The sequence below is a fragment of the Balaenoptera borealis genome (genome assembly GCF_965194805.1).
Source record: "Balaenoptera borealis genome assembly, chromosome: 10".
Lineage (NCBI taxonomy): Eukaryota > Metazoa > Chordata > Mammalia > Artiodactyla > Balaenopteridae > Balaenoptera > Balaenoptera borealis.
The window spans coordinates 99680927-99694402 of record NC_138874.1 but is presented as its reverse complement, the minus strand read 5'-3'; the positions used below and the strand labels follow the sequence as shown (position 1 = coordinate 99694402).

At 47.3% G+C, this 13476-nt stretch overlaps 1 protein-coding gene across 4 annotated transcripts in view; it reads right to left on the bottom strand.

Annotated features, from left to right (window-relative positions):
* RBM20 (RNA binding motif protein 20) overlaps positions 1-13476 on the bottom strand; it is a 209975-nt gene that overhangs the window by 52710 nt on the left and 143789 nt on the right. For 3 of the 4 annotated variants that reach the window (XM_082408260.1, XM_082408261.1, XM_082408262.1), the window contains exons 2-5: positions 11134-12220; positions 9675-9736; positions 7726-7817; positions 6824-6921 (exon numbers count right to left, since the gene is read on the bottom strand). In XM_082408260.1, coding sequence (XP_082264386.1) covers positions 6824-6921; positions 7726-7817; positions 9675-9736; positions 11134-12220 — 1339 coding nt within the window. The remainder of the gene's footprint in view (positions 1-6823; positions 6922-7725; positions 7818-9674; positions 9737-11133; positions 12221-13476) is intronic. The other variant, XM_082408263.1, reaches the window with a different exon arrangement.

The window sequence follows — 13476 nt, the reverse complement described above, 5'->3', positions numbered from 1 at the left end:
GAGAAAGTCTGTGTTCTTAGGAAATTCATGCTGATGTAGTTAGGAGTGAAGAGGTACCATGTCTCCAATGGTTCAGGAGAAATATGCATAGATCATTAGATGGATGGATGGATGGATGAATGGATGGATGGATGAACAGATAAAGATAGAGATGGATCGATAGACAGATGATAAAGAGACAGAGACAGAAGAGACACAGAGAGAGAATGATGAAGTAAATGGGCCAAAATGTAAAAAAAGTAGTAAATCTAGGCAAAAGGTATATGGGTGGGGAGTGTTCCTTATACCTTTCTTGCAACTTTTCTGTAAGTCTAAATTATATTAAAATTAAAAGTTACTAAAATAAATTTTAAAAGATGTGCTCTGCGGCAGAAGAGCAGCTGGGTTTAGAGAGAATTGTGAGACCTGGTGTTGATGGGCTCCGCTAACATCCCACCTGATGGTCTGCCTGCTGAGCTCTCGGGAGGCACACATGCGACAGTGCATTTGGAACTTCCCAGTCCAAGGTCAAATCTCTAAGAGAGCTAAGGCATCTGGGCTGTAACTGAAGCCCTCATTACTAACCTAAGGGGACAATCATCCTTCACCAGCCCGGGGGACGCTTCAGTCAGCTCGTAGACCGGCATGACCCGAATGCCCCGATGTGCAATCAGGTGCCTGGGCTGTACATTTTCACAGGCTGGGGTCACTCATTTAAAACCAGATGCTGCTTCTAATGGTTCATGCAGCCAAGTCCAAGACCTCTCAAGTCACCCACAAATCTTTTATAGATGGGTGGAAATGTGAAAAGAGCAGACTTGTGTAGGAAGATTCTGAGACCTTTCAATGCCCTCCAATGCAGGTGGGAACAGGCTTCGCGGATGAGTTCAAAGAACAGCCCCAGTTCAAATAACTCACAGAGTTGCAATAAAAATGTGGCTAAGGGCAAGAGGCCTGCGGGGTGAGAGAAGTCTCTCAAAGTGCTTCTTAGAGCTACGAAATGTAGATTCGATCTTCAATAAACAATTTTCTCTGCTCCAGCCTGATCTCCTTTAGATGTGACCTAATTTACTCTGGCACACAGTCTGTGGGCCTCTGCTGGGTTTGTGCTAAACAAACCTGAGGACAGACACAGGGCAAATGTTTATTTCTCATGGTGTTGATTTCGAACATACTATGCAGAGAGTAAATGGGTATGAGTTCCAAAGCTATGGATCTTGGTGTAACTTGGAGGATAGAAACAGATGTTTTTATTGATACTTTCAAATATTTTATAAAGCATATTAGCTTTGACTTAGAGAAAATCTACTTTTATTGGTGCCGGATTGCCTACGGGCCTTGGGTGGCTCATGTGCCGAGCAACTTCAACACTACTGTAAACTTTAGAGTCACGGAACCTTAAAACCAGGAGGTCATCTGGTCCACACTCATCAATGTGTATGAAGACACTGATGCCTGGGAGAAGGTAAGGAACTTAATCTGTGGGCAATGAAGCAGGGGTAGATGTGTGATAACAACTCTCCCTGAAAAACCAATAAATCGCAGACTTGATAAATTACGGTAAACGTATACAATAGATGGTGTTACAACATCTGATAGTGTTTTATGTTCAGATGTGAAAAGATGTCTATAAATCAATTAAAATGTCTTGAGAGTTTATGTTAAGTGAAAAAAAACCAAGTTGCACAACAGATGATATGGGGTAATCTGACTTTCCCCCAAATATATACTTTTAGTAAATAAACATGCACACATACACTAGCTAGAGATAGATAGCTATAGGCAAAGACATTTACCTTTGGCTTTCTCTGCAGGGTTAGATTTTCTATTTTTTATATCTCTGTTACTGTTTAAAATTTTTTACATCAGTTTACTGTTTTTGCAACAAGAAAAAATAATTTGGATTTGTAAAAAGAAAAGGAAAAAACCCAGAAAACAAAACCCACCCAGGTCTCCTGTTTCCCCACTCTCTGCTCTCTTCGAAAATGTACAAGGTGACCCCTGCCCAGGGGACAAGAGCGAGGACAGAGCTGGAATGGTGAGGGAGGGTGCCACATCAGTTAAGAACTCTCTCCATGCTCTTTGGCGGTCAGGAGACCAGAGTGCTCTGAGCCATGGACCCAGAAGGCCAAGGTGGACAGATAGATGTTCAAGAAACAGCCAGCAATCTGAGGGACAACCTGTGACTTAAACCTCTGGTCTTTCACAAACACTTCTATTTTCCTGTGCCTCGGTTTCCTTATTTATACACGTTTTCTGGTGTGCAGGGTCCTGGTGAGAAAGAAACCATAAAAACAATGTGTATCGTCCCAGGCCAGGGAGTCCCCATCTGAGGCACCAGCACTAAATAAACTCCAAGGTGGCTGTGAAAACTACAAGGTGGTTTTACGGGGACAGCCAGCAGGCAAAGTGCATTTCAGGCAGGCGCAAGAAAACTATTTACAGCCTGAGAAGGCCCCTATGGCCCCTTCTAGAAACCTGATTACTCTGTTTATGACAACTCAGGCAGCAAAGGATAAAGTGCCTCTGCTCTGTCAAACAGCAGAAGCTTAAGTGAAAGTGAACGCTTCTCTCCCAGGACCCTGGGGCTGGAGGACCCTGGGGCTGGAGGACCCTGGGGCTGGAGGGGAGGGGGTGGGGACAGACACAAAGCACCCACCCTCAGCAAATGCAGCACACGACTGTCACTTCAGTGCCCCATCTCTGTCAGAAATAAACATGGAAACGAAGGGCTCGCATTCCCACCGAGTTGAGACAAATGTAAATTCAGCCAAGCCTGGGCTTGGGGGAGGTGGTAGATGGGTCACGTGGTCGTTATAGATTTCGTGGCAGTTCAGATGCCCTCTGAAGCCACAGTCATGACACGGAGCCCCTTGTCACTGTGTTCCCCTGCTTAGAAACAGAGGGCTTTAGAAGGAAGCACTGCTCTTTGCTCCACAAACAATAGTGATATGACAATGGCTGAGTCCTGGCTGTTCCGGCTTTTACCAACAGAATGTGTTTCTGAAAAGACGCATGTAAGCGGAATCAGGCAGAAAAAGCCCTGGCACTGGACTGGAACACACTTCTGGGGAAAAGGCATCAAAGCCTTTATGGGTTCTCTACGGTAGCTGGAAGGGGGGAAGTGGGAGGAATTTCACTGTCCTCCTTAAATATTTCTTTTCTGTTTGAATTTTCACAAAAAGCATAAATATGTAAGCAGAAAGAACCAATAGAATGCAAAAGGAGCTCACTGGGCACTCATTGAGCCCAGAAAAGCATCCTCTGGTAACACAGTAACCACCCCTTGATGTATCTGCTTATCTTGGGAGGTCAGCATTTGTAGGCAGAAAAAACCCCAATAATTTCTCTGAGGAACTCTCCTGCTACTTAAAGGAGCCTCGCAGAGCATCGTGGCAGATTCATCAGCTCTTCATTTCTCGGCTTTTCTCCAGGGGTCAGTATTTTTGGATTTCAGGTTTTTCTAAAGAGACATACCCACGTTCAATAGCATTTGCCAGAAACGGCAACAAGAGGACCAGAAGCCGACAGAAGCCTGTGACCATCCAGGCACTGATGATGCAGGGAGTGGCTGGGGCAAACTGTGTCCTTGGCCCCCAGATTATCCTTGGGAAGCGCACGTGACCAGCAAGGCTTCGCAGAGCTTGTAACGATAAAACCAGTCAGATGAGAGCTCTTCACCTCCAATGGGTGTACAGCAATGCCTCCAAATGTTGGGTTCATCTTGGGAGACGCTGTCACGGTACACAGAAGAATTCGGCCGCTGGGTCTGATGGCCTTTTCACCTTTTGCTCCATGGCTGCTGCTGGCCAAAGCCTGAGAAGTCCTCATCACCCCCAAGGCAGCCTCAGAGCCTGCTAAGCAGCTTGTGGAGTGGGAGTGGGGGAGCGGGGGACTTACTAACGAGAGAATCATCACGAGGGAGAGAACTCAGAGACCCTCAGAGATGGGCAGCAGCACTTAGTGGTTGAAAATGAGGCTTCTAGATAGAGCCGGGTCCCCTGGGTTCAAATCCCAGTGCTGCCACTTACCAGCTGTGTGACCTTAGGCAGGTTACTTAGTCTCTCTGTGCCTCAGTTTCCTCCCCTCACAGAGTTGTCTGGAGGATTAAATGAGCTAATACATACAAAAAATGCTAAGAATGTGTTGAGCACTATGTAAAGGTGCTATTATGATCACCATCCGACAGTGTCTGGGCTCTCCATCACCTTCCTGCTGCTGCCAATGCTGAAAGCAAAATGTTTCTTGTGTTGCTTCTCGGGCTCAAGCCAGATGAATGCCCATCTCTAGGCGTCTGGAGGAAACTGTACTCATGAATGGTCACGAGTCAGCAGATTGCTCGTGGCTGCCCCTCACCTAAGTAAAGCCCTTCCGTGGGAGCCTCTCTCAGCCACTCTCGGGGTGGGGAGGGCAGATACGACTACAGGGATTCCCAGACAGATTCGCACAGGAGGAATCCTGACACTGAGACCGGCCCCAAATCACATGACTGGCAGACAGAGCTGGCCTTAGCATAGGTTTCCCCACAGCAGGCTAAACGGACTCGTTACTCAATAACAGCCATTATTACTTCTTACACACTGCACGGTTCACAAAGCGTTGTCACCTACACGGTCTCATTTGACCCTCACAAGGGCATCGAATCAGGAGATTGTGCTCAAATGGCCACATGAGATGTTCCAAGATTAGAGGCATAATCAGAAGGATCACAAGCCAAGTGAAAACCTAACTTCAAAAGTCATTATTACGGGAGTATTTTCCCCATTTAAGGAAATGGAGCCTCAGAGAAGTAAAGCCATTTGCCCGAGGCCACTCAGCTTCAGGATCCAGAACTGGGACTTGAACTTAGGGCCTCTTGCCTCCACATCCACAGCAAAGGGCCTCTGGTTCACTGGTCAGCGCCGGAGGACGCAGCTGAGGCATAGACAGACACAGAGTCCTCCTGCCCTTGCCTCTCCTCGCCCCCTCAGCCCCTGTCCCTTCATAAAGGGACTTAGTTGACACGGGTTCTCTCTCCTGTGCCCAGACCCCTGGCCCATCTGGCACCCACCCGTGCCTCCCCTGTCTGGGTCACAGCCCCTTTCCGCTCAGTGCTGGGGTCTCAGAGCTGGCTCCGTGGCCCACAGTGTGGGAAACAGGCCCTGGGGGGTTGGGGTGGTGCTGGAGCAGCCAGTGCCCCCATCGGACACGAGGTCAAGTAATCGGGTGTCTGACTCCAAGACAAATGCCAGGTTCACTGAACCCAGCCATTCTGCTCTCCTGGGACTGACCCCAAGCTGTCCCTGACCAGCTGTGGCTCTCAGCCTGAAGACTGCAGAGGGAAACCACAACATTCCTTCACACACGGGCTTGCAGACAGGGGCTCCCCCTTGAAGCACGTCTCCCCGAAACACAACTAAACAGACACAAACAAAGGGAAATCTCGGCCCAGACAGGCCTCACTTCTCATCACGAGCCTCTTCACCTCCCCACTCACTCAGCCCCCAGGGTCTAAAACCTACACTTCTCTGCTTGCTCTTCCTAAGTTTTGCTCAAATGCCCCGACAGACACGTGGAGGGGACGGCACGTGGAGACCCGCTCTGCTGAGCACAAGAAGAAAGAGCCTGCAGCTGCTCACATCACGAATTGGAAAAATGCAGGCACACACATATTGAATGATTCCATTTCTATGAAATGACCCAGAGAGGTAAATCCATGGAGACAGAAAGCAGAGCAGTGGTGACCAGGGACTGGGGTGACAGGAGTGAGGAGTGACTGCTTACCAGGGGGCGGGATTATCTCTTGTGTTGATGAAAATGTTCTAAAACTGGTTCTGGTGTTGGTTGCACAAGTCTGTGAATATACTAAAAACCATTTAAAAAAAAAAAAATGCAGGCACAGGCAAAACCACACAGACACACGCCCTCGAGCAGGGTTCAGCCAAACACAGTTTGCTTTACAGAGGGCTCTGCGGCTCCCACTCCCTTCCCCGCATTTCCCAGGGAGGAAGAGAAGCTGGGCAGCTCCTGGGGGACCAGGCTACACGCAGGGGGAAAACTGAGGGGGGAGAGCAAGTTGTCACAATTGCTGGAAAAAGGAGGAATGAATCTTTAGAGCTATGGGGGACGAAAGTGCCCGTTGTAGAAAGGAAGGAACAGAAACACAACTGAAAACGAAGTATTGATATTATGCAGATGTCACCATTTCCCCAAGGGGACAAAAATACCATTAGTGTACGGTCCTTAGTTTTCAAACACATTTTCTCTTTCTGTTCAAGTTTCAGAATTACCCATTCACAGGAAATGGTCCACTTCAATAAAATGTCCAAGTCTTAGAAAACACACAGCACACACACACACACACACACACACAACCCTCATACTTATTTTTTTCTAAACCAGTGTTGAATGCTAGAAAATCTTTGAGTGCTTTCAATTTTAAGAAATTATGTCAGCTTTTTAATCTATGTGTTTCAACACCAGCTGGAATGAATTAAACAACTCATTTTTTAAAAAAATATTCATCCATTTATTTATTTATTTGGCTGTGCCGGGTCCCAGTTGTGGCATGTGGGATCTCCAGTTGCGGCATGCAAACTCCCAGTTGTGGCACACAGGATCCAGTTTCCTGACCAGGGACTGAACCCGGGCCCCCTGCACTGGGAGTGTGGAGCCCCAGCCTCTGGGCTACCAGGGAAAACCCTGAATTAAACAACTCTTGACCTCTGCTTTCCTGCACTGCACTAAGTCCCATCTGTGCCAGCTTCACCCCAGCCCCTTCTGTATCTCTACACCCAGGCAGAGCAGGTGATACAAATGCGTTGATGATGACAAATGACAGCAGAGAAAATGCTTCTGTACTCACATTTGTCCCTGGGGAAGCTGAAGGGAATGCGGGATTTGACAGAGTAAATGACCTCACAGGAATGGCCGCATATGATGTTCCAAGATTTGAGGAGTAATCTAAATGGTAAATTACACAAAACTGGGTGAAAACCTAGTCATTTCCTTGACCTTCAAAAGCCATTATTTATGGATATGTGCAAGAGTAATGTTCCTCCTATTTAAAACTAAAAATGACTTTTTTACCAAATGTTCTTTTAAAAAAATATTAAATTTAGCTTTTCTTTCTTGAAATAAATCATTCTTTTTCATAAATGCTTAAAAGTCGTAAGGCAAATGTAATAAAATAACTGGTTTAAGCCCCCAAAAAAGTCATTATTAGGACAGAAGTGGGAAGAGAAAAGTGAAAATTCCATTTTAACACAGTGATTAGTGATTGGCCTGATTATACTTCTGGGCATGTTGATAACCAGCAAAGCTTTACGTCTAAAGCATGTAGAAAACACTGAGGAGCCCAGAGAGCAGGCCCAGTGCATTTTAGCATCTTGGGATCTGTTTGCTTTATAGATGTGTCCACAAGGGCACATTGGGGACATTTGGTTATTAAAGATGGGGAGTAAATGTAAAATAGATAGCTAGTGGGAAGCAGCCGCATAGCACAGGGAGATCAGCTCAGTGCTGTGTGACCACCTAGAGGGGTGGGATAGGGAGGGTGGGAGAGAGACGCAAGAGGCAGGAGATATGGGGATATATGTATACGTATAGCTGATTCACTTTGTTATAAAGCAGAAGCTAACACACCATTGTAAAGCAATTATACTCCAATAAAGATGTTAAATAAATAAATAAATAAAGGTTGGGAGTAAGAAGGCTTTGGAAAACTGATTTCTGCTTCAAGCTGCTGATCTGTGGGCCCTTTCTCACCTTCGTTCCCAGCAGGGTTATAAACGGCTGTGCTGTTGGGAGAGGCACACAGTGTTCCCTCTGCCGAACCGAGTACACACTGGACAGCGGGGCTGGAGAGGGGTGAAAAAGGGGAACCAGTTACTGAATAAGTTAAACAAAGAATTGCCATGTGACCCAGAGATTCCACTCCAAGGCTTAGACCCCAAATAGTAGAAAATAAATGTTCAAACAGAGATGTTCACAGCAGCCCTATTCATAATAACCAAAAGGTAGAAACACCCCAAATATAGATCAAAAGATGAATGGATAAACAAAATGTTATATATATATATATATATATATATATATATATATGAATATTATTCAGCCATAAAAAGGCTACAATGTGGGTGGACCTTGAAAATATTATGCTAAGTGAAAAAGCCAGTCACAGAAGGTCACATGTTATATGATTCTATTCATATTAAATGTTCAGAAGAAGCAAATCCATGAAGATAGAAAGCACATTAGTGGTTGCCAGGGGCTGGGGGTAGGGAGGGGGAATGGGGAGTGACTGCCTAATGGGTATAAGTTTCCTCTGGGGGTGATGAAAATGTTCTGGAACTAGAGACTGGTAGTATTTGCAAAACCTTGTGAATGTGCTAAATACCATTGAATTGTACACCTTAAAATGGTTAAAATGGTGAGTCTTATGTGAGTTTTATCACAATAAAAAAATGGGAAGCCAGAAAAGAAATGTCTTTTTAAAATCACTTTTTAAAATTGTGGTAAAATACACATAACATAAAACTTACCATCTTAACTATTTTTAAGTGTACGGTTTGGTGGCATTAAGTACATTCACACTGTTTGGCAACCGTCACTACCCTCCATCTCCCGAAGAACTCTTCCCATCTTGCAAAACTGAAAGTCTGTACTACCTCCCCAGCCCCTTCTCCCAGTCCCTGGCAGCCACCCTTCCACTTTCTGTCTCTATGAATCTGACTACTCTCAGTACTTCCTGTAAGTGGAATCACACAGCATTTGTCCTTTTGTGACTGGCTTATCTCACTTAGAGTAACGTCCTCAAGGTTCACCCATGTTGTTGCCTGTGTCAGAAATTCCTTCCTTTTGAAGGCTGAATAATATTCCACTGTAAACACAGACCACATGTGTTTACCTGTTTATCTGGCCTGGACATTTGAGTTGCTTCTACCTTTTGGTTACTGTAAATAAGGAAGGGAGGCCTTTTGGGTAAGCTCATTTCAAAACACTTAACCCCGTCCTCTGTTCTACATCCCTGGGCCCAGGCTCCTCTCTTCTGTGTGGATATCTGGAACCCCCTCCTCACTGGTCTCCCCGAGTCTGCCTTTGCCCCCACCACCTATTCTCAGCATGGCAGCCAGGGTCCCAGTCAGTGAAGCCAGAGCACATTCCTTCTCTGCTCAGCCCTCCAGGGCTCCAGTCCCATTCAAATCAAAAGTGAAAGTCCTCTCCACAAGCCCGAGTGCTCAGGATGGGGCCCCACTACTTCCCGGGCTCCTCCCCCCAGGTACTCCGCACCGCTCACACTGATGCTGCCTGAGCATCCTTGGACCACGCCAGGGCCCTCAAACTTGCTGTTCCTTCTGCTGGGACTGCACGTCCCCCAGATGGCCACGGCTCATTCCATGCCCTCCTGGGGTGTCCTCAGTAAGGCCTTCCCACCACCAGCCCCTCTGAGTGCGCACACACACACTTCCTGCCCCTGCCCTGATGCCGTTTGCTGCTTAGCGTTTACCACCAGAGATGCTATAGAGTTCACTAGTTTATCATCTGACACCGTCCCCCCCAACCCCACCATTAAGTGTAAAGCTCCTTGAGAACAGGGATTTGCTTGTTTTGTCCTCTGCTTTTTCCCCAGCAAGAACAAAGCAAGGCACACAGTAAGTGCTCAGTGAATGTTCGCTGAGTGCATGCATGAACCTGTCCTCCTGGACAGCACTTACTTTTCAGAGAAGAGCAGGCATTTCTGAGCATGTAGTTTCCCTTTTACATGCAGCTCCCAGTCCTAGGCCAGAAGGAAAGAAAAATGACCGAAGGAGAACTGAGCCCCCGGGAAGGCAGTGGACGAGTACAGGCTTCCTCCTAAAGGCAGGGAGCGCAGAGTGCCCAGATGCTGGACCAGCCCTGCTGATGCCTCTCCCTCCCCTGCTCCCCTCCCATCCAGGCTCCTCCCCCGTTCCTGCCTCCCGAACCAGCCGTCATCATCATCATCATCATCATCGGCCTCCACCTGCACATCCCATGCCTATCTTGGACAGGAGCCCAGATTCACAAGTCCGATTTCCTCTTCCCCTTTCAGGGGGCCCCTGGTCCCACCACACCTCCGATGTACTTCCATATGAGAATCTGGCAGGTGGACTCCCAGGGTTTTGCAAAGCCTTAGAAAAGACTATGAGAGACAAAGTCCTCCATCACCTCCCACGTTAGCCGGCCCCCTCCTGAGACAGGAGGTGAGAGGGTATGGCCCACCCAAGTGACAGGGATGCGTTTGCATGACATAACCCAAGCAGAGGTGAATGACACACTGTGGTGTGTTGCCCGCTAAACAAGGATTACTGTGCTCTGCAGACAAGATGAGAGACAAGAGGCCGTACAGCTCAGTGATAAGAGGCACAGGCTCTGGGAGGGTCAGACCCACGTTCGAATCTCCACTCCACCACTTTCTGGCTATGGGGCCCTGGACAAGTCATTTCATGTCTCTGGGCCTCAGTTTTTGCATCTGCAAAATGAGTATAATAATAGTATCTACCTTGGAGAGTTACCGCTGACACAGAGAAAGGGTTTAATATATGCTAACTGCAATTATTATTGCTTTGGAATATTTCACTGCATCATCAATACATCTTGGGGGAAAATTTATACTACCATGGACTTTTGTTTGCAGGGGCCCAAAGCACTTTACAACCACTGAAAAGGTGTAATAAGGCTCTACCTCCATTTTGCAGATGCAGAAGCTGAGGCCCCTCTATAATAATTTGTCTAGGTCCCACCTGAGAATTACTCCCTTGCCCCACTCAAAATTCTGCTAACACTTTCCCCCTTTTGTACTCAGTACAGTATACATTCTCAAGGAATGTAGACAAGGAGGCAGAGGCTAATTCCTGAGTCCCTTTCCCATAACCCAAGTGGGGTCACTTGATCCTCCACTCACCCTCATCTCTCACCTATAACCATGGGTAAGAATCTCTTACTTGCCTTAAAGCAAGGGACTGGCCCTGATACATTTCTGAAATTCCTTTTGGTTCTAATACCTAGGCTTTTCGTCAAGGGTACCGATGGCAAAATTCTGTTACCCAGTCCCCAAATGTCATAGTTCCTGGCCAGTGAGCAGCAAGGGTTGGGCTGTGGTGGCGAGCCCACAAGGCTCCAGCTGTGGCTCCCAGCCGGTCCTGGATGACTCACCTTCAAATCAAACACCTTCTTGTCGCAGATGCTACAGACGTGGGGCAGGTGGAGGGGGGCCACACCGTGAAAGTCATTCAGCTCGTGCGCCTGCAAGGACCGCACGGACAGCGTCGCCTTCTCCTCCGTGGCCCGCCGCCAGGCTCCGCTGAAACCCTGTTTGCTGTTGTTGAGCCGACCCCCGAAGGAAGGAGGGGTCCTGTCTGGGGTGGGTTCCTCGGGGTCATACAGCTCATAGGGCTGGCTGGGGGCTGGAGGCCACACGTTGGGGACTGCTGTAAGATCGGGCTTGCTTTGGCCAGAGAATCCATGGGGGCTCTCCCACTGGCTGTTTGGACCCTGCAGCAGCGGACCTACCTCGCCTTTCAAGCCCCCAGCCGGCTCAGCCGCAAATCCACCTGCCACCTGCGATCCTTGGGCGTTGGGTCCGTAGAAGTCCTTGGGAAAGGCGGCTTGGCCATCTTGCCCCGAGTGGCTGTAGTGTCCTTCATAGGTCACGCTGCCCGAGGTAGAGGCCGAGGCTGGCAGGAAACTGGGCTGACCATCAGTTTCAGAGCCATATGCCTGGCCGGAGTTGGCTTTGCCATACTCATAGAATCCCGCTGCAGCTGGGGCGGGCGCAGTCTTGCCAATGCCCAAGATGACTGCTGGCTGGGCAGGGGTCTGAGGCATGACCCCGCTGAAAGGGTGCATCACGATGGCATTGGGGGGCTGGCTGGGAAGGCTCACAGAGGGCCCTGGGCCTCGTGTCTGGCCCGGGGGCGAGAAGGCAATTGCATTAGAGGGAAACCGGGCACTGGGCAAGGTTGCTGCGTGTTGGGGCACCCCGGTGTGGCCATGGGGGGAGCTGATCATGGACGGATGCCTCAACTGGTTGAAGAGAGGCTGGGACATGGCCACTTTGGAGAGGACTTGGTTCAGCACCGTGGCGGCCGCGGTGTTGTTGGTGACGGCGGTCTGTGCCAGCTTTAGCCGGTGGAGGGTGAGCTGAGCTTGCAGCTGAGCCAGCTGGAGGCTCGCGGGCGAAGGAAGCAGCGGGTTTGGGTTACTGACCGAGAACGGGGTCTTGTCCAGGAGCTTGGCGGCACTGCAGGGAGACAAAGGTCTAGATGCACAGCTGCTTTCCACCCAGGGGGACAACAGGCTGTTTGTTTGCTCATCTGTGGTCGCCCCTCCCATACAAACAAGACCCTCCCACACAGGCCCCACATATAATCGAGTCTGCAAAAACCTATGCTCATACACATCAATTAAACAATTGTTTTAAAACTCCAACAGAAAAATTCTTATATAGCATAATGTTCAATCTCACTGGTAATCAAAGAGATACCAGTTAAACCATTAGAAACAAATATCTGCCTAGCAAAGTAGCAAATATATATGTATATATATAAAACTATATATATATACAAAAATATATAAATATATATATATAACTATATAACCATATATATATCTCACAGCACTCAGTGCTGGTGAGATAAAGCAGAATGGATACGACATCAATGATAGTCTAAACTCGTGCAACTTTGTCCAAAGGTAGTCTGGCGACATGCATTCATTACAGACATACTCTTTGACCCAATAATTCAGTTCTGTAAATCTATCCTAAGAAAATGAGCTAAAATGCAGACAAAACTTGATACCCAAAGATGTTTAATGATACTACATTATTTAAGAGTCCAACACTGAAAGTTACAAATAACTGATAACAGTAGGGAAGGGAGTTTTAAAGTGAGTAAATTATAATACATTTATAGAATGAAATGTTCAGTAACCATTCACTACTGGTGCATAAATTTCTATTGTATTATGTAATATTTAAGACATTCAAAAAAATGTTCCCATCACCAAGCTTAAGACAGAAAACATTCCACCACACTAAGTCCTCCTTGGGTATCTGCTCTCCCCATCCTCATCCCACACTCGTCCTTGCCAGTGATAGGCTCCATTTTGAATTTGGTAAGGTCATCGTTTACAAAGAAAAAAAAAATTAGTGACATGAGAAAAATCCATATACTCTAATGTTAAATGAAAAAAGTAGTCTTCAAAATTGCACACAGAATGAATTGTGTGTGTATATTTGTGCCGAACACATTTTCATCCTTGTCCTCATTTCACATCCAAAAGCAACAAGAATCATGTGCCCTTCAGTTCACTCTCAAACCCAACTAGCATAGGAAACAATCACAAAATTACAAGTGAAGAATCTGAATTTGAGATCATAGGCAGTGGTGGGCTCTCACAGAATCTTATTTCGGAGGTGTTCTGTCTGACACGTGCCTTTCACGTGACCCCTGTTGGTTGGTTACGGTGTTTTCTAGACCAAAAATCAGGACCCGT